The 22,724-nt window shown below is 60.3% G+C and overlaps 1 protein-coding gene across 4 annotated transcripts in view; it reads left to right on the top strand.

The window, feature by feature from the left end:
- Window positions 1–22,724, top strand: part of MROH1 (maestro heat like repeat family member 1) — a 61,629-nt gene that overhangs the window by 3,694 nt on the left and 35,211 nt on the right. For 2 of the 4 annotated variants that reach the window (XM_074898300.1, XM_074898298.1), the window contains exons 4-19: window positions 381–512; window positions 1,014–1,176; window positions 2,746–2,844; window positions 9,887–10,038; window positions 10,531–10,671; window positions 12,805–12,897; window positions 13,941–14,019; window positions 15,194–15,307; window positions 16,199–16,272; window positions 16,851–16,970; window positions 18,751–18,858; window positions 19,813–19,957; window positions 20,079–20,119; window positions 21,239–21,380; window positions 21,699–21,751; window positions 22,395–22,502. In XM_074898300.1, the coding sequence (XP_074754401.1) occupies window positions 381–512; window positions 1,014–1,176; window positions 2,746–2,844; window positions 9,887–10,038; window positions 10,531–10,671; window positions 12,805–12,897; window positions 13,941–14,019; window positions 15,194–15,307; window positions 16,199–16,272; window positions 16,851–16,970; window positions 18,751–18,858; window positions 19,813–19,957; window positions 20,079–20,119; window positions 21,239–21,380; window positions 21,699–21,751; window positions 22,395–22,502 (1,764 nt within the window). Of the gene's footprint in view, window positions 1–380; window positions 513–1,013; window positions 1,177–2,745; window positions 2,845–9,886; window positions 10,039–10,530; window positions 10,672–12,804; window positions 12,898–13,940; window positions 14,020–15,193; window positions 15,308–16,198; window positions 16,273–16,850; window positions 16,971–18,747; window positions 18,859–19,812; window positions 19,958–20,078; window positions 20,120–21,238; window positions 21,381–21,698; window positions 21,752–22,394; window positions 22,503–22,724 lie in introns of all 4 variants that reach the window. The other 2 variants (XM_074898299.1, XM_074898297.1) reach the window with 1 other exon arrangement.

Raw genomic sequence — 22,724 nt, 5'->3', positions numbered from 1 at the left:
GCTGGAGGAGCTTCAGGGGCTTTTCCAACCCAGATGGTTCTGGGATTTGGGGGTGTTGGCTCTGTCAGCAAGTGAGGGAGATGCCTGGGGGGATCTGGGCTATGGGAGGGGCAGACCCGGCCGGTTGCAAAGTCTGGTCCAAGGTGCTGGGGTTGTGCCGGTGAAGAAATGGTGCGAATACGCTGTCGTGGATGAGAAATGGGGTAAAACTGGTTGGTTTCTAGTGCAGGCTGTGTGGTGGAAGGGCTAGCCCGTCGTTTGCCGGGCATCTCATAGCCCAGGGGGATTCTGGGAGGATGTGGAGGTTTCACTTGCCCCGGCACAGCTGCGGTGCCTGTGCTGGGCTCGGCTGATCGGCTGCTTTCTCCCTCCGTTTTCAGCTGGCTTACCCTCACCGGGTGATCATCCTGAAGGCAATGGAAACCGTGGTGAAGGACAACATTGACCTCTTGGAGAAAAGCACCGCGAAGGTCGTTATCTTCCTGGCGTCTAATGAAATGACCAAGTCAAAGGTATGACCCAAAGGCTCCAGCTCCTCCTCTTATTGTTCTTGGCCAGGCTCTTTCTGCCCCTGACACTGTAAATTCTGCAGGTGTGGGGCTGCCCCAGCAGTTTCTGGGACCCCTTTGGTGGAAGGAAAGGACTAATTACACACAGTCTTCTGGATTCAGGACGTAGGGGATGGGCTGTGTTCCTCTCTGGGATGGTTTGACTGATGGTTTTCTTCCAGCACAGCTTACATACGCAACTCAATAAAATTTGGGTGCTGGAAAGGACCTGGGCAGGTGTTAGAGCAGGAAGGAGGCCGTGCCGTGAGGGGCTGCAGGTCCGTGTGGGGAAAAGATCCCATCTAAACCTTGAGCCTGTTGTTTAGTCCGCCCTGGGCAGTTCCCCTGGTGTTTGGAGCCAGGCGTGCTGTGTGGTGTTTAAATGAAGCAGAAGCAGCCTCCCGGGGAGGCCGTGTGCCTGCTGCCGCGTCCGTTCTGAGGTGGTTTCCCCCCCGTCGGCACCAGGAGGTGATCCGGGACTGGCAGCAAGCCGCGAGCAACGTCCTGGTTGCGGTGGGGCAGCGCTTCATCAACAAGGTGATGGAGGAAGTGCTCACCAAATTCCAGCCGGGCATCCTGCCGCACTACTTCGTCATGCAGACGTTTGCAAACCTCTCGGTGTCGAACGGTGAGTCGGTGACCCGGGCGCCTCGGGAAGCGCCGCGCCGGCCTCGCGTGCTCCGGGTGCTGTCGCTCGTGCCGTACCCAACGGCAGCAGGACGCCTCTGCGGCGGCCTGTGTGCTTCCCACCGAGCTTCCCTGGATCTCACGGCTTAGGCTGAGCCGCTGAGCGTTTGCTCTGTGGAATAACTTAGTGATGAAACATGCTGGAGAACCAGCGAACAGCAGCGGGGTGGCATGGGGGAGCGCTGTCAGCGCAGGGGACTTACTCCCCTGCTTTTCCGGAGAGGTGGGGCACGAGAAGGGCAAGGCTGGTGCTGGGAGGAGATTTGGGAAAATCCAGCTCTTGGGAGCTGCTGGGGCTCCGTCCCCAGTGCTGGGACGGGAAGCTGGGGGCAGCCCCTGGTCTGGGGGGTCATGGGCAGCCTCAGTTGTTGTGGCTCATCTTGCAGCAGCCCGAGGGGGGCTCCTGGCACCATGCTGCCCCGCTCTCCCAGTGGCTCTGGACGGGGCAGGGAGCTCTGCGTGGTGCCCTGGGGAAAGGGGAAAGTCGTGGATTTTTCCATCACTTCTCTCCGCAGTAGCTGGAGGAAGCGCTTCCTCGCAGGGATGGAGGACTGGCTCTGGGCAGGGCTTGCTGGAGCCCTGGGTAGGAGAGGGAGCACCCGGCAATGCCCGGAGGAGCCGAGTCCCTGTAAAAACGTGTTGAACTCGGAAATCCCATGTGGCTTGGCTTCGCTGCCCAGCTGAGCTCTTGAAAACGTTTGCTGCTTAACAGCAGCGGAAACTGGAACTGCCTGGCCCTTGTCCTTAGAGAATTCCCTGCTGCACACCTCTCTCCAGCCATCCCAGAAGGATCAAATTTAAAAATTATTATTCTAGGCTGGGACTTCTGTGAAGAAGTCTGGCTGCAGAAAGATCTGCAGATGCCAGCAGCAAGTGGGGCTGCTGAGGCCACACCTGGAGGGTTGTGTCCAGGTCTGGGCACCTCAATCCCAGAGAGATCTGGAGGGGCTGGAGCGAGGGCAGAGGAGGGCAACAAGGCTGGGGAAGGGCTGGAGAATCAATCCTGTGAGGAGGCAGGGCAGGAGCTGGGAGTGTTGAGTGTGAGGAGGAGGAGGCTGAGGGGAGCCCTCATCCCTCTCTGCAGCTCCTGCCAGGACATTGCAGAGAGGCTGGGGCTGGGCTCTGCTCCCAGGGGATCAGGGACAGGACAAGAGGGAACGGCTGGAAACTGCCACAGGGGAGGCTCAGGCTGGGCAGGAGGAGAAAATGTTTCCCAGCAAGAGTGGTCCGAGAGTGGAAGAGGCTGCCCAGGGAGGGGGGAGTCCCCATCCCTGGGGGGGTTTCAGGGCCGTTGGGATGAGCTGTGGGGGATGTGGGGTAGGGGAGAGCTTTGTAGAGTCGGGCTGAGGGTTGGACTCGATGACCCCGAGGGGCTTTTCCAACCTGAAGGATTCTGGGATTCTGTGAAAATGGGGCTCCTGTCTGCGGCAAGGCGGGTTTTTTGGGGGTGCCCCTGTGGTCCTGCTGGGTCTGTGTCCTGCATCCTGAGCCTCTCCCGCTTCCTCCCCAGTGTTTGGAATGGTGCCTTTTCTGAACTCCATCCTTGGGACGATGCTGCCCATGCTGGGAATGGCCAAGCAGGACCACATGAAGTCTGTCTTCTGCTACGGTAAGGTTTTTCTGGATCTTTTGGATGTGTTGTGGGAGACTTTTTCCTGGAAAAGCAGGGACTGTGTGTGGGGACTGGAGAGCTGGCTCAGATGGACCATTCCTGAGTGCCTGGGAGCAGGGACCTGGCTGGCTCTGGGGTCACTGGGATCCACCAAAAGTCCTCCTCCACCTCCTCTCTGATCCCTGTCGCTCCCATTTTGTAGCCCAGTGAGTACTGGTGCCCTTCGCTTTCTCCTTTGGTGCAGAGGACAGGGATGCTCCAGAGCCATCCCAACTCAGGTCGAGGTGACCGGCCCGCTGGGACCGGGAAGGAGGGAGGGACGCACCACCAGGGACTTAGAAACCAGCCTGCCCCTTTAGTAAGACCATGAACTTGGCTCCTCACAACAGCACAAGCGTTTAGCCCTGACGGGAGCTGGGAGGAGGCCGGGATGCGGCGACGGTGCGGGGCCAGCTCTTGCCCAAGCTGCTTCTGTCATTCTCATGAGCCGGTTTCAGGATGTGACACTTTTGGCGGGCTGGCAGGATGTCACGGGGCTCCCTTCCCGTGACTCCCTCCTCCAGCTGTGGGCTCGCCGAGTGGTTAAAATTAACTGCTAACGACTGATTAAAATGTTTTACTTGCGGTAGAGAACAATTTAAACTTGGAAAAGGATAATAAGCAATGTGGTATCTTACAAATCTGCAAGAAATAAAAGAAAGGAAAGGAAAGAAAAAGAAAGGAGAGAAAGAGAGTCAGAGGAATCAGGATCAGCACCCCTGGATCCAGCATTGTCTCAGGTCCAGTAATCCTGAGTGGTGGGTGCACACCCAGCAAAGTTTCTGTTGCCTTTTTAAATTCATGTTATCAGCTGATTTGCATACTAGACGGGGAGGGGCAGGGATTCCACCAATTCATTTCCATGGGAAAGGAGGGAAAAGGTGGAGCAGGGGTTCCTGCTGAGTCGATGGTCATTGCCCAGCTTTGGATTTTCCTCTGTTCCCAGAGATCTTCTCAGTCACCCCAGAAATGATCATCTCTTATCAGTTCTTGTTGCCACTTCAGTGGCAGAGGCTGGGCTTGGGGGGAACACAACCTGATTTAGTCCATCTAAGGGCTCCATATCTACAGAGTTTGTTGTGCAGCTGCAAGGGAGTGGGGGGTGAATCCTTCACACACCCGCCCTCCCTCGGGGGACATCCCTTAGACTAATCCAAAGGCTGCAGCTTGTCCTTGAGGTTTTCTGTGTCGAGGAAAGTTGGAGGCATCAATTCCCTCAGGTCCTTACACTCAGTCTGTAGCCGGAGCTGATCCACCTTTGCCTGGACACACCGGGTCCTGGCCCCAGTCGCTTTGTGCCTGCGGTGACGCTCTCCCGAGCCACGGGACGATGCCCTGAGCTGCGTGACAGCAGCTTTCTTAATACCCACCAGAGGATCCTCAGGATTTGCTGTTTTCTCTCCGTAGTGGGGCAGAAATAAGAGGTGTTCTGGGGCAGTGGAGGTTCAAAATCTGCGACAGACGTGGCGGGAGCTGCTGGAGTGTGGCGCTGGCGCAGTCACTCTTATTCCCTGCTGATACTTTCCCCCCAGGCCTGGGAATGTGGCTCCGTGCGTCGAGGGATGGGCGGGCTGAGCGGCCCTGCGCGCTGCAGGGATGGGGCAGGACTGCGGGCAGCAGCACCCCTTTCTCCTGGAAACGAGGTGCTTTGTGTCTCAGTTCGATGCTGGGATCCGCTGCAGCCCAGTCAGTCTCCACTGCTGGATTTGAAGGGCTGCTGCGACCTCAGGAGCTCTTGTTCCGCTCTGAGCTCAAAGCGAGAGTGTGCGGCGCTCGGGCTGTTTCTCTACAGGTGTGTTCTCTGGAAACTGGGGCCAGGTGATCTCTGGGGCTAGAACCATCCTCCTTCAGGCCAGCACAACCAAACCCCTGAACTGGTGTAGGGTGGTTGGTGTTGGCACGTCATTTGGCCAACTGGCTGCCTCTTTTGGGATGGGAGATCTGCTGCTGTTCCTGTCAGGGATGGTTTGTCAGATGACACCCAGCTGGGTGGGAGTGTGGGTCTGCTCGAGGGCGGGGAGGCTGCAGAGAGACCTGGGCAGGCTGGAGCCATGGGCTGAGCCCAACTGGGGGAGTTTCACTGAGGGCAAATGCCGGGGGCTGCCCTTGGGCCACAACAACCCCCAGCAGGGCTACAGGCCTGGGGAGGAGTGGCTGGAGAGCTGCCGGTCAGAGAGGGGCTGGGGGGGTGAGAATGAGCCAGAGTGTGCCCAGGGGGCCAAGGAGGGCAACGGCATCCTGGCTTGTGTCAGCACTGGCATGGCCAGCAGGGACAGGGAAGGGATCTGAGCCCTGGGCTCGGCACTGGGGAGGCCGCCCCTCGCTGAGGGGGTTCAGTTCTGGGCCCCTCACCCCAAAAAGGCCATTGAATGACTCGAGCGTGGCCAGAGAAGGGCAACGGAGCTGGGGCAGGGTCTGGAGCACAGGTCTGCTGGGGAGCGGCTGGGGGCACTGGGGGGGTTCAGTCTGGAGCAGAGGAGGCTGAGGGGAGACCTCCTGGCCCTCTGCAACTCCCTGCCAGGAGGGGGCAGAGAGGGGGGATGAGTCTCTGGAGCCAAGGCCCCAGCGCCAGGCCCCGAGGGAATGGCCTCAAGCTGCCCAGGGCAGGGTCAGGCTGGCTCTGAGGAAGGATTTCTGTGCAGAAGGGGCTGTTGGGCGTTGGAATGGGCTGCCCAGGGCAGGGGGGAGTCCCCGGGATCCCTGGGGGGGTTGAAGAGTCGGGCTGAGCCAGCGCTGAGGGATCTGGGGGAGTTGGGAACGGTCAGGGGGAGGGTCATGGTTGGGCTGGAGGAGTTCAAGGGCTTTTCCAACTGAGACGATTCTGGGATTCTGTCAGCACTGCCTGGCCCAGTGGATATGGGATCCTTTTGCCTGGGCATGGTTGGGGAGGACCAGCCAGGTAAAACTCTGTTCTGAGGTTCAGGGGGCTCTTTCCAGAGCAGCCCTCCACTGTCAGCAGCTCTTTCTCCTTCCTCGCTTCCAGCAATCGCTTCTTTCGGCTTCCTGCTCTCATCTCCCCAAGTTTGGTCCTGAGAAATGTGACGTACCGTCTCCGCACGTGTTCCTCCCCAAAGGTTCCTGTCGCTGCTGACGCTGAGGCACGGGCAGTTTCTCGCTCTTGCAGGGCACTTGCAACCTCTTAACTCATCCCCTAAAGCCCGTGAAGCCTCCAAAGCACTGCCGGTGCGGGGGAGCAGCGGAGGGAGGATGAGCCTTTTTAAGCAGCCCATGCAGATCTGTAGCAGGTCCTGCCTTGACCCTAAAAGCCTTCCAGCCCCCCGTCAGCCCCTTGCTCCTGTCCACCATTGACCTCAGAGCGTGCAGAAAACTGGGCTGATGGCTGGGGCACAGGAGGACGTGTCTCCCCACACCCCCTGAGAGCAGGAGGAGGCTGCGGGGTGGGTACGGGGCTGCCGGGAGGGGATGTCCCATCTCCAGCAGCTGCCTGCTGAAGGGAAGATATCGCCTGCCATCACGCTGGATTTCCAGCTCCATATGGTTTCTGTGTAATTTTTAGCCAAAACTTGCAATAGCTGAAAGGCAGATGAGGTAACTGGAGTCAGCACACCGCGCGATGCCGACAGATCTTTTCAGGGCGGTTTTACTGTCCCAGGGTGTCTCACAGCAAGCGATGGGGACAAGGAGGTCCCGGGCTACAGGGTAGTTACCTGGAGCTTGGTCTGGGCTGACGGCAGGGATGGCGAGGTGGAGGCAGGGACCTGATCCTGGCTTTACGGCGCGCCAGGCACCGCTTTCTGACCTGGGTGAGGGGTGCCCTCGGCGGCCCCACTCCAGGGAGGGGAATGAGCTTCCCAGCTGCGTCCTAAAACCTCGCTGGCTGGAGTAGCTCTTGCCCCTGGGCTCCTGGCTACAGGCTTTTTTTAAAAAAAACACCAAAAAAACACGGAAAACCAGGCATGACGTTCGTTGCCTGTTGCCGTTGCACCCATCTACCTTTAAGCTGGGGGAGAGGACTTGATGGTTTTGGCCAGAAATGTTCCCTTTTGTCAAGACAAACTTCTCATAGAAAATTTAGGAGGGCTCAGCATAAAGGAGGGTGCTGTGGCTGCAGCTTGGGGGCTGGCTGGGGGGGTTGGATTTCTCTCCTTGCTCCAGAAAGGGGCTGGGTGTGATGGGGGAGAGCTGGGCCCCTTTCCGGCCCCCCCCCCGGGGGGGGGCATCAGTGGGAACTGGGAGCGGCCAGACCTGCGGGTGCGTCCCTGGCAGCGCGAGCTCCGCGCTGGCCCCTTCCACTGGGGGTCCAGGCACCGGGATATCCCCTCCAAACCCTTCCCACCCCGTCTGAGCCGCGGGGAGCGGCTTGGGGGGTTCCTGGCCCCCCCATTAAGGGCAGCAGAAGAGCAGGGCTCAGCGCTGAGGGTGATGACGATCTCCTCCAGCAGGCAGGGCAGCGCTCGCAGCGCTTTCTTGCGTTCAGCGAGGGTGAGGAGGCGTGTGATTGATCTGGCTCCGGGACGAGGTCACGGAGTGACTCAGCATCTCTGATCCCGCCGGGCTGAAAATAAACCTCGGCTGTGGGCGAGGAGGGAGCTGTGCAAGCCCTGCCGCGTCTGCCACGCGTGTGGTGGACAGGCTGCTTCCTCGGGACCCCCCCTCGCCTCCTCTTCCTCCCATGGGAATCTGCTTCCTCCTCTGGATGTGGTAACGTGGGTGCATCGAGCTCATGCTCGGGGACCCGGCGAGCTGGTGTGCCCTCGCTCATCTCACATCCTCAGGGCCGTGGTGGTGTCTCTGTCCCCCAAACACGAGGGCTCAGGCACAACCGGGCTCCCCAGCGCCCACCGGCGAGCGCAGGCACCGCTCCAGCGGCACCGGGCGGCGGGTGTGCCAGAACACACCGTGCTCCTCCGGCGCCTCTCGCTGCGGCGTGGGGCCGGCCGCTCGTTTCCTTCAGTCGTGCTCTCTGACTGCAGGAAACCTCCCACCGAGGGTCCCAGGCCTTCAGGGAGGGGGGTTAATTTGCCCCTTCAGGCAGGACGTGGCTTGCGAGGTTTCCCTCCCCAGTGGAGCTGAGCCGGCTCGTCCTCGGTGACTTCCTTGCCCTGGGGAGGGGTGGGGGTATCGCATGGGCGCAGCGGCCCCTTCCCTGGGGTGCTGCTCCAGGATTGCAGGAATCATCCATCTCCAACAGGAGAGCGGCCCGTGAGCTCGTCCTGGGCAGGCTGCTTGAGCCAGGCCCTGGAGCAGGTTTGCTCCGGGGCTGCTTCCACCCTTGAGCAGGCCATGATCCTTCTCCTCACCCCTTCCCTCAGCCTCGCCCCCCCGCCCCGGGTCCCATTCTACTGCTCGGCGGCGATGCTGGCAGCCAGGGTCTGGGCCTGGCTGGGTCGGCGGCACAGCACCGGCTCTGCAAGCCCCAGGCTGCCTCTTTCCTTAAGAAATGGCTAGTGAAGGGCAAGGAGGCTACAAGAGCCTCGCTGCACATTCGTGTATTAAGGAAGGGAGCACCTGCGTGCCCCACAGCGCCTGTTCACATGCGCCCTGGTGCCTGGGGGGTCCTGGGAACGGGGCTGGAAGGAGCTGGTGCTCGGGCAAAGATGCGGGGAGCACCCACAGCCTCCCTGCCGTGATCGCGCTCGGCACCGGCGTGGGGCTCAGCCCGGAGAGGTTTGTGCCGAGTGGTGTCCTGCAGAGGAGCTCCTGAAGAAAAACTCATGTGGTGTTTGCAAATGAGAGCCGCTGCTCGAGGTGTTAGGTGATGCCTCGGCTGCCCCAGGAACTCTGCAAATCCGTGGGGAAGGCTTCCTCGGGGGGCAGGTGGAAGGTGGGTATCCCCTGCAGTCACCGGCCTCTGCTGGAGCCTTGTGCTCGAGCCTTTACACAAACGTGCTCTCCGCACCCGCCCGCCTGGCTCATGAGAACGTGTGCTCACACGCAGCGCTTGCTGGCCCAGGGACCAGATGAACCTGTTGGGGTGCAGTGCGCTGGCTTGCCTGGGGCAAGGAGCCAGCAGTTCTTGGCCACCCCAGCTGCTAATGAAAGCGTAGAAATAGCGCAGGTGGAAAATCTGGAAAGCAGCAGGTCAGAGAGGGACTGGGGGGGTTGAGAATGAGCCAGAGTGTGCCCAGGGGGCCAAGGAGGGCAACGGCATCCTGGCTTGTGTCAGCACTGGCGTGGCCAGCAGGGACAGGGAAGGGATCTGAGCCCTGGGCTCGGCCCTGGGGAGGCCGCCCCTCGCTGAGGGGGTTCAGTTCTGGGCCCCTCACCCCAAAAAGGCCATTGAATGACTCGAGCGTGGCCAGAGAAGGGCAACGGAGCTGGGGCAGGGTCTGGAGCACAGGTCTGCTGGGGAGCGGCTGGGGGAACTGGGGGGGTTCAGTCTGGAGAAGAGGAGGCTGAGGGGAGACCTCCTGGCCCTCTGCAACTCCCTGCCAGGAGGGGGCAGAGAGGGGGGATGAGTCTCTGGAGCCAAGGCCCCAGCGCCAGGCCCCGAGGGAATGGCCTCAAGCTGCCCAGGGCAGGGTCAGGCTGGCTCTGAGGAAGGATTTCTGTGCAGAAGGGGCTGTTGGGCGTTGGAATGGGCTGCCCAGGGCAGGGGGGAGTCCCCGGGATCCCTGGAGGGGTTGAAGAGTCGGGCTGAGCCAGCGCTGAGGGATCTGGGGGAGTTGGGAACGGTCAGGGGGAGGGTCATGGCTGGGCTGGAGGAGCTGCAAGGGCTTTTCCAACCCAGATGGTTCTGGGGTTCTGTGAAATCCAGGCTCCCAGGGGTCAGCACGGCTGGGTCTGGAGTTGGTTCTATCAGCCATGGCCCAGGAGCACGCAGCATTGTGTCTCTGGTGTGGCTGCCCGCCAGGATGCCTCAGAGCTGGGGCACCTCCTGGGAAGTCTCTCAGCCTGCCAGGGAGAGTCCTGGTGCATCTGCTCTCTCTTGAGCTGCTGCCCAGTGGAACAGCACGTCAGCCATCTGCTTTCTGGTGGGGCTAAAACAAACACTGCCTTGTATGTGTGGAAAACTCCAACGCCACGCTCTGTCTCCTAGCTCTGCAGCACTTCAGCGAGAGCATCCAGGAGTACTTAGCAAACTTGGACAAGGCCCCGGACCCCACGGTCAGGAAGGACACCTTCTCCAACGAGATCTTCAGCGCCTACGAAGTGCTCTTCAACAGCTGGCTGCAGCACCGGGAGGCCAAGGTGAGGCCGGGGGGGTGCAGGGGCTGTTAGTCTGACATCGGCCTCGTAGTGTCTCAGTTGGGCCTTAATGATGTGACCCCCAGAAGAGGAAGCCCCTGGCTCTGATTTAGGGCTGGATGCTTTTCTCCTTGTGCCCTGCACCTCTGCTGGGTTCCCTCCCTCCTCCCATCCCGTCTGTAACGGTGCAGAACCTGTCGCTGGGAAATGGAACACGGGGTGATTCTGCAGCCCTTTGCAGGGGACAGGCCACAGCTGGGAGGTGCCCAGCCAGATTTTGTCCTCTGCAGCCACGGGGGACATGTTTAGATGTCCCCTTTCCCTGCTGAGGACCACATGTGATTAAAGCAGCAAAGCTGGGGGAAATGCTGCCCCTGCTCAGAGGCTGCTCGGAGCGGCAGGAGGAGCAGCGCTGTGGCAGTGGGGCGAGGCTGTGGCAGGCCTGTCCGTCCCGGCTCCAGGCCACGCTCTTCACACCCCATCTCTTCCCTGCAGCTGAGACTGGCCGTGGTGGAGGCCCTGGGGCCTATGAGTTACCTGATGCCCAGTGAAAAGCTGGAGGAGCAGCTCCCGAAGCTGATTCCGGGTATCCTCGCCCTCTACAAGAAGCACACGGAGGCCTTCTACATCTCCAAGGTGAGCAGTGGCAGTGTGGCTGGCTGAGGCAGGCAGAGAGGGACCTGGCGGGGTTGGTCGACAGCCGCTGAACAGGAGCCAGCAGTGTGCCCAGGGGCCAAGGAGGGCAACGGCATCCTGGCTTGTGTCAGCACTGGCGTGGCCAGCAGGGACAGGGAAGGGATCTGAGCCCTGGGCTCGGCACTGGGGAGGCCGCCCCTGGCTGAGGGGGTTCAGTTCTGGGCCCCTCACCCCAAAAAGGCCATTGAATGACTCGAGCGTGGCCAGAGAAGGGCAACGGAGCTGGGGCAGGGTCTGGAGCACAGGTCTGCTGGGGAGCGGCTGGGGGAACTGGGGGGGTTCAGTCTGGAGCAGAGGAGGCTGAGGGGAGACCTCCTGGCCCTCTGCAACTCCCTGCCAGGAGGGGGCAGAGAGGGGGGATGAGTCTCTGGAGCCAAGGCCCCAGCGCCAGGCCCCGAGGGAATGGCCTCAAGCTGCCCAGGGCAGGGTCAGGCTGGCTCTGAGGAAGGATTTCTGTGCAGAAGGGGCTGTTGGGCGTTGGAATGGGCTGCCCAGGGCAGGGGGGAGTCCCCGAGATCCCTGGGGGGGTTGAAGAGTCGGGCTGAGCCAGCACTGAGGGATCTGGGGGAGTTGGGAACGGTCAGGGGGAGGGTCATGGTGGGGCTGGAGGAGCTGCAAGGGCTTTTCCAACCCAGATGGTTCTGGTGTTCTGTGACGTGTCCCCAGCCCTTGCTGGGTGTGGGGTGGTACCCTGTCTTTGCCCGCTGTTGCGGTCAGGCGGTGCAAGCAGCCGTCAGTGAGCTCAGGCAGGACACTGAGCAGCAGCTCTGCCCGTCTCAGAGTGCGATGGGGGGTCCTTTAGTCCTTCCCTTACCACTGGCATCACGCAGCTCACACCCAGGCTGCAGCTGCCTTTCCCACGGGAGGTTCCTCTCCCAGCATTGTGATCCCTCTCCGTGCCCAGCCCAGCCTCAGGCAGTCATTCCCGCTGATCTGGGAGGATGGAGCGGGCTGCAGCCCATCTTTGCTGCCATCTCCGGGTTCTCAGCATGCACCCGCTGTGGCTCGTAGCGCCCAGCCTGCCCCTTTGTGGCCTCCTGCCATGGCATCAGGGGAAGAGGCAGCTTTTGGGAGTGTCGAGCTGTGTTGTCTGTGGAAAATGGATTTTGCTGCCACTGCCGTGTGTGCACAATTGCTGCTGTCACCTGTGGTCCGTCCCCTCACCATCCTCTGTCCTCTCTGCTCCTCTGGAGCCCAAGTGTTCTCCTGGTGTTAGTCAGGACCGTTACCCACGGGACGGGAGGATGGAGGGAATCGAGCAGAGCTGCGGGGCACAAGGATAAAAGCACCCGGCCCTAAATTGGAGCCTGGGGCTTCCTCTTCTGGAGGCCACGTCCTTACACAAGGGCCCAGCTGAGACGCTGTGAGGCCACTGTTCAAGGAAGAAACAGAATGACCAGGCTGGGGTATCTCTGGGTTTGCTTTATTAACAGCTCAGGGTTGGGCCAGCACCGCAGCGAGTGGCCGATGCCCAAAGGCCTCGCACAGTTTCTGCACTATTTCTAAATCTGTTACCTAAGTCCAAAGTCTTTGTAAGGTTCCGCTCAACCTTTTAGTTCCTGATTCTCTTCATTTATTAAAGTTCACTACAATCCCCCGTCTCAGCCAAATTCTGTTCTGTTTCCAATCCCTGCTTCAGTTTCAGGGTCGTCTTTCGGGTCCTCATCATCTTCATCTTCCTTCCACTAGTTTTCATCTCGCCCAATTCTGAGAAAGACTTCAAGATGTTCTATGAAAAGCTTAGGTAGAGCGAGCGGTTTCTAGGTACTGAATTCCCTTAAAGTAGCAGAACCCCTGTGTTTGGCCAACGAACCATCCTTTGTTAAAACCGTCTCTGTGGGATCAGCTTGCCGGGGTTTTAAACCAGCCTTGGGCTGGGACTATACAAGCAGCAGGCTAAGAACACTTCTCAGGCCTGTTGAGCAGCGTTGCGGTTGCCTGGGGAATCTCACGGGCTAGCGAAGCCCTGAGCACCTTTCACTAGGCCTTAAACTCTTATTTCCAATATTCCAGAGGTTATATTTAACATTCTTCTACACTGACATTGGACTAACCTGGTCTCTTTCTGTGCAGAGCCTGTGCCAGATCCTGGAAGCTTCTGTCAACATCGGGAGCCGCAGCCTTGATGTGCAGCTGGACCCTCTCCTGGGCACCCTCCACCCCCAGGTAAGGGCTGGGCAGAGCAGCCACCCTGAGAGGGGGCTGAGGGGGGGGTGACGCTGGAGACTGGCTGTAAGCTTGCTCCACGGAGCTTGAGGCTTCCCCTGGATCAGCTTTTCTGGCCCTGGGTCGTGCCCCTCCCGGGCTCCCGGCCTCTCTGCTGCTCACGGGTGCTGCTGCCAGCTCCTGCACCCTGCTACCGCGTCTCTCGGAGGAGTCACAGGCACAGCCAAGTTGTCTGGAGTGAGAGGGGCTCCGGCTGCCCAGTTCTGCAGCAGATTCAAACCAAAACCAACGGACCTTTTAAAAAGTTTGCCCTTTGAGAATAAACGAGGGCAGGAGCCCCCAGCCTCCTCCTCAGCCGTTCTCCAGCTGCAGGGCTGCAAGTTCTGTTGTACTACAAAACTCTTCAAATCGTGCTACCAGGGCTTAAAACAAATCTGAACGCTTTTTTTTTAATACTTTGAGTCTTGGAAGTGTCCATCAGACAGGTTGTCCTTTAAAATACACCCTTTTACCGCAGTGATGCGCAACGGAAGGCGGTAACGGTGCCGTTTGTAGGAAGAGCTTCTTGATGGGCTTCGACAGGCCAAAGCTGCTTGGGGCTGGGGGCCGTGGCTGCCCTCGCGCAGCCGCTCGGGCTCACTCGCAGCCCCAAGTGTCTTTTTGGCAGACCTGTGTGAGCAGATGCACCTTGTCCTTGCTGCAATGTAAATTGAATTAAGGGCCGGAATTATTTTAATAGCACCTGGGAGGGTTGTCTTGCAGTGAAGAGGTTCTAGAGGAGGCAGCCAGCGATCCCAGTATGTGGTGGGACGTGTTTAACCAAGGCACACGCAGCTCCTGGGCTGGCACCTTGTTCCATGGTGGTCTCGCTGTGATGCTGGGAGCACAGGCAGAGCTCGTGGGCTGCTGTCACCCCCAGCCCTGAGGCTTTGCCCACCCCACATCTCTGCCCCACGCACGGCTCTACCTCTCCAGGGCTGGCCCTGCCGCCTGCCAGCGCCCCTTCCGGGGAACATCCCTGACCGCGGGTGTTTCTCCAACAGATTTGTGCTCCTGCAGATCCATCTGTCCCCTTGACTGTTAAAAATCACACCGAGGTTCTTCGATGCTTCACCGTCCTGGGTAAGGGATGACGTGGCGGGGCTGTCCCTGCTGCTGGAACCCCTGGGGAGTTGGGGGTGTGCTGCGCCCTGGCCGGGGTTTGTTCCCCCTGGTCTCAGCTGGGCTTGGGGGAGATAGTGGGCATCTTGTAGCCACGTTGAGGAGACAGGAGGGAGAGGAGGGTGGCGGTGGCTGCCCTAGCTCTAGCCCATGGCTCCAGGTTTGTGGTAGCTTTGTGTGTCCCTGAAGGCTGGTGTCCAGGGGGAGCATCGAGGAGGAGCATGGGGCCAGCTCTGCTCTCCTGGAGCTCGTGGCTGCCTCAGGCCTGACCATCCCCTCCCAGGGACCTTCCCACAGGTGCCTGGCTCGGTTTCGGGGGTTTCTTCAGTGCCTTGTGAGCTGCAGCAGCCCCTGAGAGCTCTCCAGGAGCTCTGCGGCATGGCCAGGTGCATAGCTGGGGGTGCCCTGCTCGTCCCTACTCCTTGTTGCTAAAGCTGGTGGCACGGACGCGTGTGCAGTTGGTTGCCCGAAAAAGAGCAGCGGTGTGACGAGCCGCTGCTGAGTCACGGCGGGGAGATCTGTCCCTTTCTCTGAGCATTCCTGAAGGCAAAGCTGCAGCCGAACCACCTTCAGCCTCAGGCTGCGCTGCCTCCGAGCCGCCCACCCCTCCCCAAACGCGCCTCTCGGATGCCCACGAGTGTTGCTCCAATTTCAGCATCCACAGACTGGTTTTATTTTTAACAATCAAAATGTTTTGACAGGCCGGGGCAGCGCTTGTTGGGAGGTATAATTTAAACTCCTTCAGCTCCCTCGAGAGCGCAGGAAATGTGCTGAAAAGTGCTGGAGAAAAGCTCAGGTCTGGGTGGGAAGAGCAGGACGGGCCGGTGAGCCTGGCTTGTGGGGTGACACGGTGGCAGGAACGTGGCTTGTGGGATGACAGGGCAGCAGGAATGTGGCTCATGGGGTGACACAATGGCAGAAACGTGGCTCCTGGGTTGACGGGGCAGCAGGAACATGGCTCATGGGGTGACACGGCAGCAGGCTGCTTCCTGGGGAGCTGTCTGCCCAGGAGAGGAGGGGAACGTGGGGTGGGATGTGTCCATGTGGGGGGTCTGGTGCCTGCACCCCCAAACTTTGGGCTGGGGGCCCTCCCCGAGGCAATGTGTGTCCCTGAGGGTCACTTTGGCTCCCACAGCCTGCTCCTTCCCCGACCGTGTGCTGGCCTTCCTCCTCCCCAAGCTGGAGAGCAGCAACGAGAGGACCCGTGTGGGGACCCTCCTCATCATGAGGCAGATCATCAACAGCGCCCGTGAGTACCGGGGCGCTGCCACCCCCCTGGCCTCTGTCCCTGGTGCGGGGCTCTGGGCAGGCTTTCTCCTCCACAGAAGGCCAACGGCATCCTGGCTTGTGTCAGCACTGGCGTGGCCAGCAGGGACAGGGAAGGGATCTGAGCCCTGGGCTCGGCACTGGGGAGGCCGCCCCTCGCTGAGGGGGTTCAGTTCTGGGCCCCTCACCCCAAAAAGGCCATTGAATGACTCGAGCGTGGCCAGAGAAGGGCAACGGAGCTGGGGCAGGGTCTGGAGCACAGGTCTGCTGGGGAGCGGCTGGGGGAACTGGGGGGGTTCAGTCTGGAGCAGAGAAGGCTGAGGGGAGACCTCCTGGCCCTCTGCAACTCCCTGCCAGGAGGGGGCAGAGAGGGGGGATGAGTCTCTGGAGCCAAGGCCCCAGCGCCAGGCCCCGAGGGAATGGCCTCAAGCTGCCCAGGGCAGGGTCAGGCTGGCTCTGAGGAAGGATTTCTGTGCAGAAGGGGCTGTTGGGCGTTGGAATGGGCTGCCCAGGGCAGGGGGGAGTCCCCGGGATCCCTGGAGGGGTTGAAGAGTCGGGCTGAGCCAGCGCTGAGGGATCTGGGGGAGTTGGGAACGGTCAGGGGGAGGGTCGTGGTTGGGCTGGAGGAGCTGCAAGGGCTTTTCTAGCCAAGATGATTCTGTGAGATGAGGGGGTTGAGGAGACAAGCCCATCCTTGGCTGCAAGGTCAGGGGAGAAGGAAACCAGTCTGGCAGCCCAGCCAGCTGGGAAGGGGGTGAGGGACAGAGCCCTCCTCGTCAGGGACGGGGGATATTCGGGGTCAGCAGCTGTGTCCTTGCCAGCTCAAGAGCGTCATCAAGCTTCAGGATGTCTCCTTTTTTTTTTTTTTTTCCAGCCTCTCAAATGGAGATTAAAAAGCCCTTTATTCTTTCCTCTATGAAACTTCCTCTGCAAGACAGCAACAATAAGGTAAGTTGAGCTTCTGCTTTTCAGGGGGGTGCTTCGGGGGGGGTGTTTCTTTCTGGGGCCCTGCACAGCTGTGCCCTGTGCCCCTGCCAGCCTGGCTCTCCCTCCCATCTCTCTCCTGGCTGGGCTTTTGGCTGTCGTGCCAGTGTGCCCAGGACATACCCTCTGGATGTTGGGGAGCGCAGGGGAACTCGTTTTCCATCTGAGCGTCGCTGACAGCGTGGTGCTGCCTGTGAACAGCAGCACCAGGAGCACCGGGCTGCCGGCCGGCGACTCGCCTCGTGCAGTCGTAGGATTTATCCCATTTGCAAACCACAAACGTTGCTTTGCTGGATGTAACCACGTGCAGTGGCGGGTGGTGTGGCCGTGGGCCATGACGGCAATGACCCGCTGTCCCGGGTGGTGGCAGGCTGCTGCTGGCCAAGCTCAAACCCAGCTTACGGGCTGCGTGGGACCCATCATAACCTTCCCCGCTGAGGAGGAGCCGCCGAAGGGCAGCTGTGAGGAGGGTCCCCGCGGCAGGCAGAACCCCCTGCCCGCAGCCTCTCCCCGCCAACGGTGCCGGTGCTCTGCCCGCGCAGGTGAAGCGGGCGGTGGTGCAGGTCATCAGCGCCATGGCTCACCACGGCTACCTGGAGCAGCCCGGCGGCGAGGCCATGCTGGAGTTCCTGGTGCGGCAGTGCGCCCTGCCCGCCGAGCCGGTAAGCGCGGCCACACCGGGTTCAGCTCGGGAAGGAAGGAGCCCGGCGGGGTGGGGAAGTGCCTGTCTGGAGCTGGGCACCCTCTGCGGCAGAGCCTGGGGGAGGCAGGGCTGCGGGTGGGGGCTGCTTGGGATTAGGGTTGGGTTTAGGGGTTGGAGTTAGGGTTTAGGCTTGGGGGTTAGAGGTTATTAGGGTTGTTAGGATCAGGGGTTGGGTTTAGGGGTTGGAGTTAGGGTTTAGACTTGGGGTTAGGGTTATTATGGTTGTTGGGGTTGGGTTTAGGGGTTGTGTTATGGTTTAGGCTTGGGGGTTAGGGTTTTTATGGTGTTGGGGTCAGGGTTTGGGGTTGGTTTAGGGGTTGCATTAGGGGTTGGAGTTAGGGTTTAGGGTTGGGGTTAAAGGTGAGGGTTAGGTTTAGGGATTAGAGAGTTATTAGGATTGTTAGAGTCAGGGTTTGGGTTTAGGGGTTGTGTTAGGGGTTGGAGTTAGGATTTAGGGTTAGGGGTTAAGGGTGAGGGTTGGGGGTTAGGGTTTAGGGTTAGGGGTTAAAGGTGAGGGTTGGGGGTTAGAGGTTAGGGTTATTAGCATTGTTAGGGTTAGGGGTCAGGGGTTGTGTTTAGGGTTAGGGGTCAGGGGTTGAGGTTAGGGTTGAGGTTTAGGGGTTGGGATTATTAGTGTGGTTAGAGTTTGTGGTTAGGGTTTGGGCTTAGGGTTATTAGGGTTGGGGTTATTAGTGTGGTTGGGGTTTGGGGTTAGGGTTAGGGTTTGGGGTTAGGGCTATTAAGGTTGTTAGGGGTTGGGGTTTAGGGGCTAGGGGTTGGGGTTATTAGGGTGGTTAGAGTTTAAGGGTTAGAGTTAGGGTTAAGGGTTAGGGTTATTAGGGTGGTGAGGGTTTGGGTTTAGGAGTCAGGGTTAAGGGTTTGGGGTTTAGGGGTTAGAGTTTAGCGATTAGGGTTTGTTAGGGTTTAGGGGTTAGAGTTATTAGGGTTGTTAGGGTTAAGGGTTAGGGTTATGAGGATTGTTAGGGGCTAGGGTTGTTAGGATTAGGGTTATTAGGGTGGTTAGGGTTAAGGGTTATTAGGTTAGGGCCTGCAGAGCTCTCCCGAGCAGCCCCTGCTCTCCTCTGAGCGGAGCAGCTGGCAGGAGGCTGGTGCTTTCCTTCGCTTCGCCTGCAGCCCCCCCACCCCCGAACCCTCCCCCAGGCAGCCCTCGCTCCGGGAGAAAAGTGTCCCAACCGCCCCACGCTCCTGTCCCTGTGCAGGGTCCCCACCTCAGCCCCTCGGGGTGCCCCTCCTTGCTGCCCCAGCCCTCACACAGCAGCGTTGGAGCTTCCTCCTCGTCTTTTCCCCAAACTTGGTTGTGGTTCCTCCCTCCAGAGCTGGGACAAACCTCGGGGGTGGGAGAGATGCTGCTGGGACAGCTGTCCCTGTCCCCAAAGGACACCGGCCAGGACACAGGGGCGTTACCTCCTGCCCCTCCGTGCCCCCTGCATCACCAGGCTGGATCAGGCGTGTCCAGCTGAGACATAGGCACGACTAAAACTAAAACCACCCTTGGGCTCATCCCGTTCTCCCTCCCAGAGGAGCAGGAGCCATGGCCTGGGGCTCCTGCCACCCCTCTGAGCGCCGTGGGGAGAGCTGGAGCACGTGCTGGGGGTGGGCCGGGAGGCTTTTGGGTTCTACCCAGCACGTTGTCTCAACGTCACGACATGGAGACGTGTCCCCTGAGGGTGCTGGCCACCGCCTCCGTGCTGACCTGTGCTTCCCCTCTCCTCCAGCAGCCCAGAAAGCAGCCGCTGGATGCCGATGACCTCGCGAGCGACTCTGTCCGGAGCATCAGCGTCAATACGCTCTTTCTCCTCAGCACCACTGTGGACAGGATGAACAACGTGAGTCTGTGGCAGCATTTCCACCCCAGGGGCTGGCCCCGGAGCTGCCGCGCTGCCCTCAGCATGGCTGTGCCACCCCTGCGATGGGCAGGATGGCCCCTCTGCCAGACGGGATGGGGATTGTCCCCACTCCCATCCCCGTCCCTCCAGGAGTGGCGCAGGGTTGGGGTTGGGAAGCTCCTCCCAAGGAGCCCTGTGTGTGCTCCTGCCAGCTGCCCTGAGGCTGGAGCAAGGCAGCGTGCTGGAAGTGCTCGGGTCAGGAAGGACAAGGAGCAGGGCCAGAGGATGCTCAGGGGCTGGAGCCCCCCCTGTGAGGACAGGCTGGGAGAGTTGGGGGGTTCAGCTGGGGAAGAGAAGGCTCCGGAGAGACCTTAGAGCGGCCCCCCAGGGCTGAAAGGGGCTGCGGGAAAGGGGGGGAGGGACGCTATCAGGGGGTGTAGGGATAGGACGAGGGGTAATGGTTTTAAACTGCCAAATGAGAGATTTAGATGAGATCTAAAGAAGACGTTCTTGACTATGAGGGTGGTGAGGCCCTGGCACAGGCTGCCCAGAGAAGCTGTGGCTGCCCCCTCCCTGGAAGGGTTCAAGGCCAGGTTGGATGGGGCTTTGGGCAACCTGGGCTAGTGGAAGGTGGCCCTGCCCGGGGCAGGGGGTGGCACTGGATGGGCTTTAAGGTCCCTCCCAACCCAGCCGGTGAGTGGATGAAGGGGAACACCCTAGGCCGGAGCTTTGGTGCTGCTGGAGTGGAGCACGGAGACCTCTCCCTTCCTGAAGGACAGCACTGACTGAGGGGCCTCGGGGATTTTCCCCACTGGCCAAAGGCTTTGACCTGGCGTTCCCCTTCTCCCGCTCAGGCCTGGGCTCTGCTGCAGCATCTTCACCCCGCAGCCGGGCCTTGGCGGCCGCCCCGTGCCAGCAGGCAGGGCGAGTGCCACAGTCCCCCTCTCCCGGCAGGTCCTGTGGCCGTACCTCCTGGAGTTTGTGACCCCGATACAGTTCACCAACGCCCTGACCCCGCTCTGCAAGAGCCTCATGTATTTGGCCACGAAGAAGCAAGAGGAGGGAGAAAACGCCTCCCTTATCCGTTATGACCTGAATGGTCAGTACTGGCCGCCCCGACAGTCGGTGCTGGCGCTCGGGGCTCGTCTGTGGGCCTCTGGCCGGCTTGGTGGGAGATGCTGGCTTAGGCTCTTTTTTTTTTTTCCCTTTTCTGTTTGTAGCAAACCTTCCTTCACGCTACGCTCTAACGACGAGACTGCTGGTGAGTGGCCTGGAGGCAGAGCTCTTCCTTTCTCCGTTTATAATCCCAGGAAAGCACCTTCCCTCCCCTCTCCCGGACGGACTGAGAGCAGCCTGGCCCCAAAGCAGGTGGGGGGATGCCCCCCCCTGTTCTGCCCCGCTGCTCTGGGCAGAGGTGCCTGTATCCCAAAGCACCCTGCACCCCCTTCCACAGCACATCGGGGCATCTCCGTGGAGGCTGTGAGATCTCAGACTCCCCCTCAGCCCCCCCTGAGCTGCCCTTCTCTCAGGGGTTTGGGGGACTCCTCAGCCCTTGGGGGTTTCTTCTTCACCCAGAGCTGAATCCAAGAGGGTGGGTGTGGGGGGATGTTCTCTCCTGGCAACATTTCTCTATCAACAGCAGAGTGGGAGGGGGACACTGTAGTTTTGTGGAGGTGTAATGATTGATCGCTTCCCGTTATTGTGTCCCTGGGCTTCGCCTCATGTTTTCAGAACGTGTGAATCAGCCCTGGCGTGGCCAGCAGGGCCAGGGAAGGGATCTGAGCCCTGGGCTCGGCACTGGGGAGGCCGCCCCTCGCTGAGGGGGTTCAGTTCTGGGCCCCTCACCCCAAAAAGGCCATTGAATGACTCGAGCGTGGCCAGAGAAGGGCAACGGAGCTGGGGCAGGGTCTGGAGCACAGGTCTGCTGGGGAGCGGCTGGGGGAACTGGGGGGGTTCAGTCTGGAGAAGAGGAGGCTGAGGGGAGACCTCCTGGCCCTCTGCAACTCCCTGCCAGGAGGGGGCAGAGAGGGGGGATGAGTCTCTGGAGCCAAGGCCCCAGCGCCAGGCCCCGAGGGAATGGCCTCAAGCTGCCCAGGGCAGGGTCAGGCTGGCTCTGAGGAAGGATTTCTGTGCAGAAGGGGCTGTTGGGCGTTGGAATGGGCTGCCCAGGGCAGGGGGGGAGTCCCCGGGATCCCTGGAGGGGTTGAAGAGTCGGGCTGAGCCAGCGCTGAGGGATCTGGGGGAGTTGGGAACGGTCAGGGGGAGGGTCATGGTTGGGCTGGAGGAGCTACAAGGGCTTTTCCAGCCCAGATGGTTCTGGGGTTCTGACTCAGTCCCTTTCTCTGCACTGACACTTTTTGTTCCATCTCTAACCTTCCAGGTTGTATCTTCACAGCCGTATGCAGGAGAGTGCCGGGGGGCAGCTGCCCTGCGGCTGCTGGGTGTGCTGCATTACAGTGTCCACCCCGCGCTGGACCTGCTTTGGAACAAGAAGGTCCCTCTCCTGGTGGAACACGTAGAAGGTAGGAAGGATCTTCTGCTCGGGGGGAGCTCTCTGCTCCTCCAAACCGGGCTGCGTGTGCCCTGACACTCTGGGTGTCCGGGAGTAGGGTGGGGTGCTGCCCACCAGCCTGCTGACCCTTGGTACATTGAAGAAGTGCTGTTCAATATTTTAATGAGGACTTTAATCACCCCAGTGTTGCTAATTGCCCCTCTCTCTCAGGTGGTTAGCCCCGCTGTGTCTAGTCCTGGACACACAGTGTTGGGGGGAGCGCTCAGCCCCCGCTGTGGGATGTATGGTGAGGATGAGAAACCGGTGTAAAAAATGTGCTTTCTCCTAGAGAACACGGAGAGTTCCCTGTGCCAGAAGGAGTGGGAGGAGGAGCTGCTGCTGGTAAGGCCCCTCGTGCTGGGGAAGCGGTGGGGCGGTGGGAGGGCAAGTGGCAACCAGCTCCGGAGCCCACCTGGGCTGGGCTCACCAGGGCTCCACGTGCAGCCCAGGCTGGGTCTGCAGAGGCCGGGATTTGCCTTTGCCCGCCCTGCCTGTGGTGGCAGAGAGGGTCCCTCGCCGTCACGCTGCCGGGTCTCGTCGCTTGGAGACGCAGGTCGGCACGGAGGGTTCCTGCGGGGCACGCTAGGAAGGAGCTTTCAGGCTGATGGGTCAGGGACCAGCGGTCCCGGGAGTGTCTCCCTGCTTAACTGGGAGCCTTGAAATAGGGCACAGAGAAGGAATTAAAACTGGGCAGGGCTCATCCTGCTCCTCTGATGTTGGCAGTGTTACTTGTGTGCAGTTTAGCTCAGAAGAGACCCAATTCTGAGGAAAAAGGCCCATTTTTGGCAGGGGAGTGCTGCTGGCAGGACCCGTGCTGGGGCAGGCAGCATCTCATGGTGAGCTCAGGGCAGGCGAGGCTCAGGGGTAGGTCTGACCTAAGCCCCCTGCGTTTGATTTATTGCACTGTCCCACCCGGCTCAGGTTCTGGCTTTGCCAGGCACAGCTTCATTAGGACGTGGTGCCTGACGGCTTCTTCCTCCTCCAGTTCCTCCAGGAGACGCTGGCGGCCGTTTCTGACAACACGTGGATTTGCCATTTTGTGACGGAGATGTGCCGACAGCTGAACAGCTACAACGGCTTCGTGCTGGAGAAGGTGAGCGTGGCGGCGGGGACACAACGGGCTGGCAGTGCCCGTCCTGCCACGGTGACTTCACAGGGGCAGGTGCTTCCTGAGAGCGTCGTTCTGCCGGAGCTTGGTGCTGGGATAGGGCTGTTAGGGGGGGAGAAGAAATAGCAGGAGGGTAGCAAGGTGGCTGGGCAGGCTCAAAAATAAAACTGCTTAGTCCACAGCCAAATTGTGGGCTCAGAGAGTCCC

The sequence above is a fragment of the Athene noctua genome, chromosome 2 (assembly GCF_965140245.1).
Source record: "Athene noctua chromosome 2, bAthNoc1.hap1.1, whole genome shotgun sequence".
Classification (NCBI taxonomy): domain Eukaryota; kingdom Metazoa; phylum Chordata; class Aves; order Strigiformes; family Strigidae; genus Athene; species Athene noctua.
Note: the sequence above shows the minus strand (reverse complement) of the source record. Positions and strands in the feature narration are given on the sequence as shown.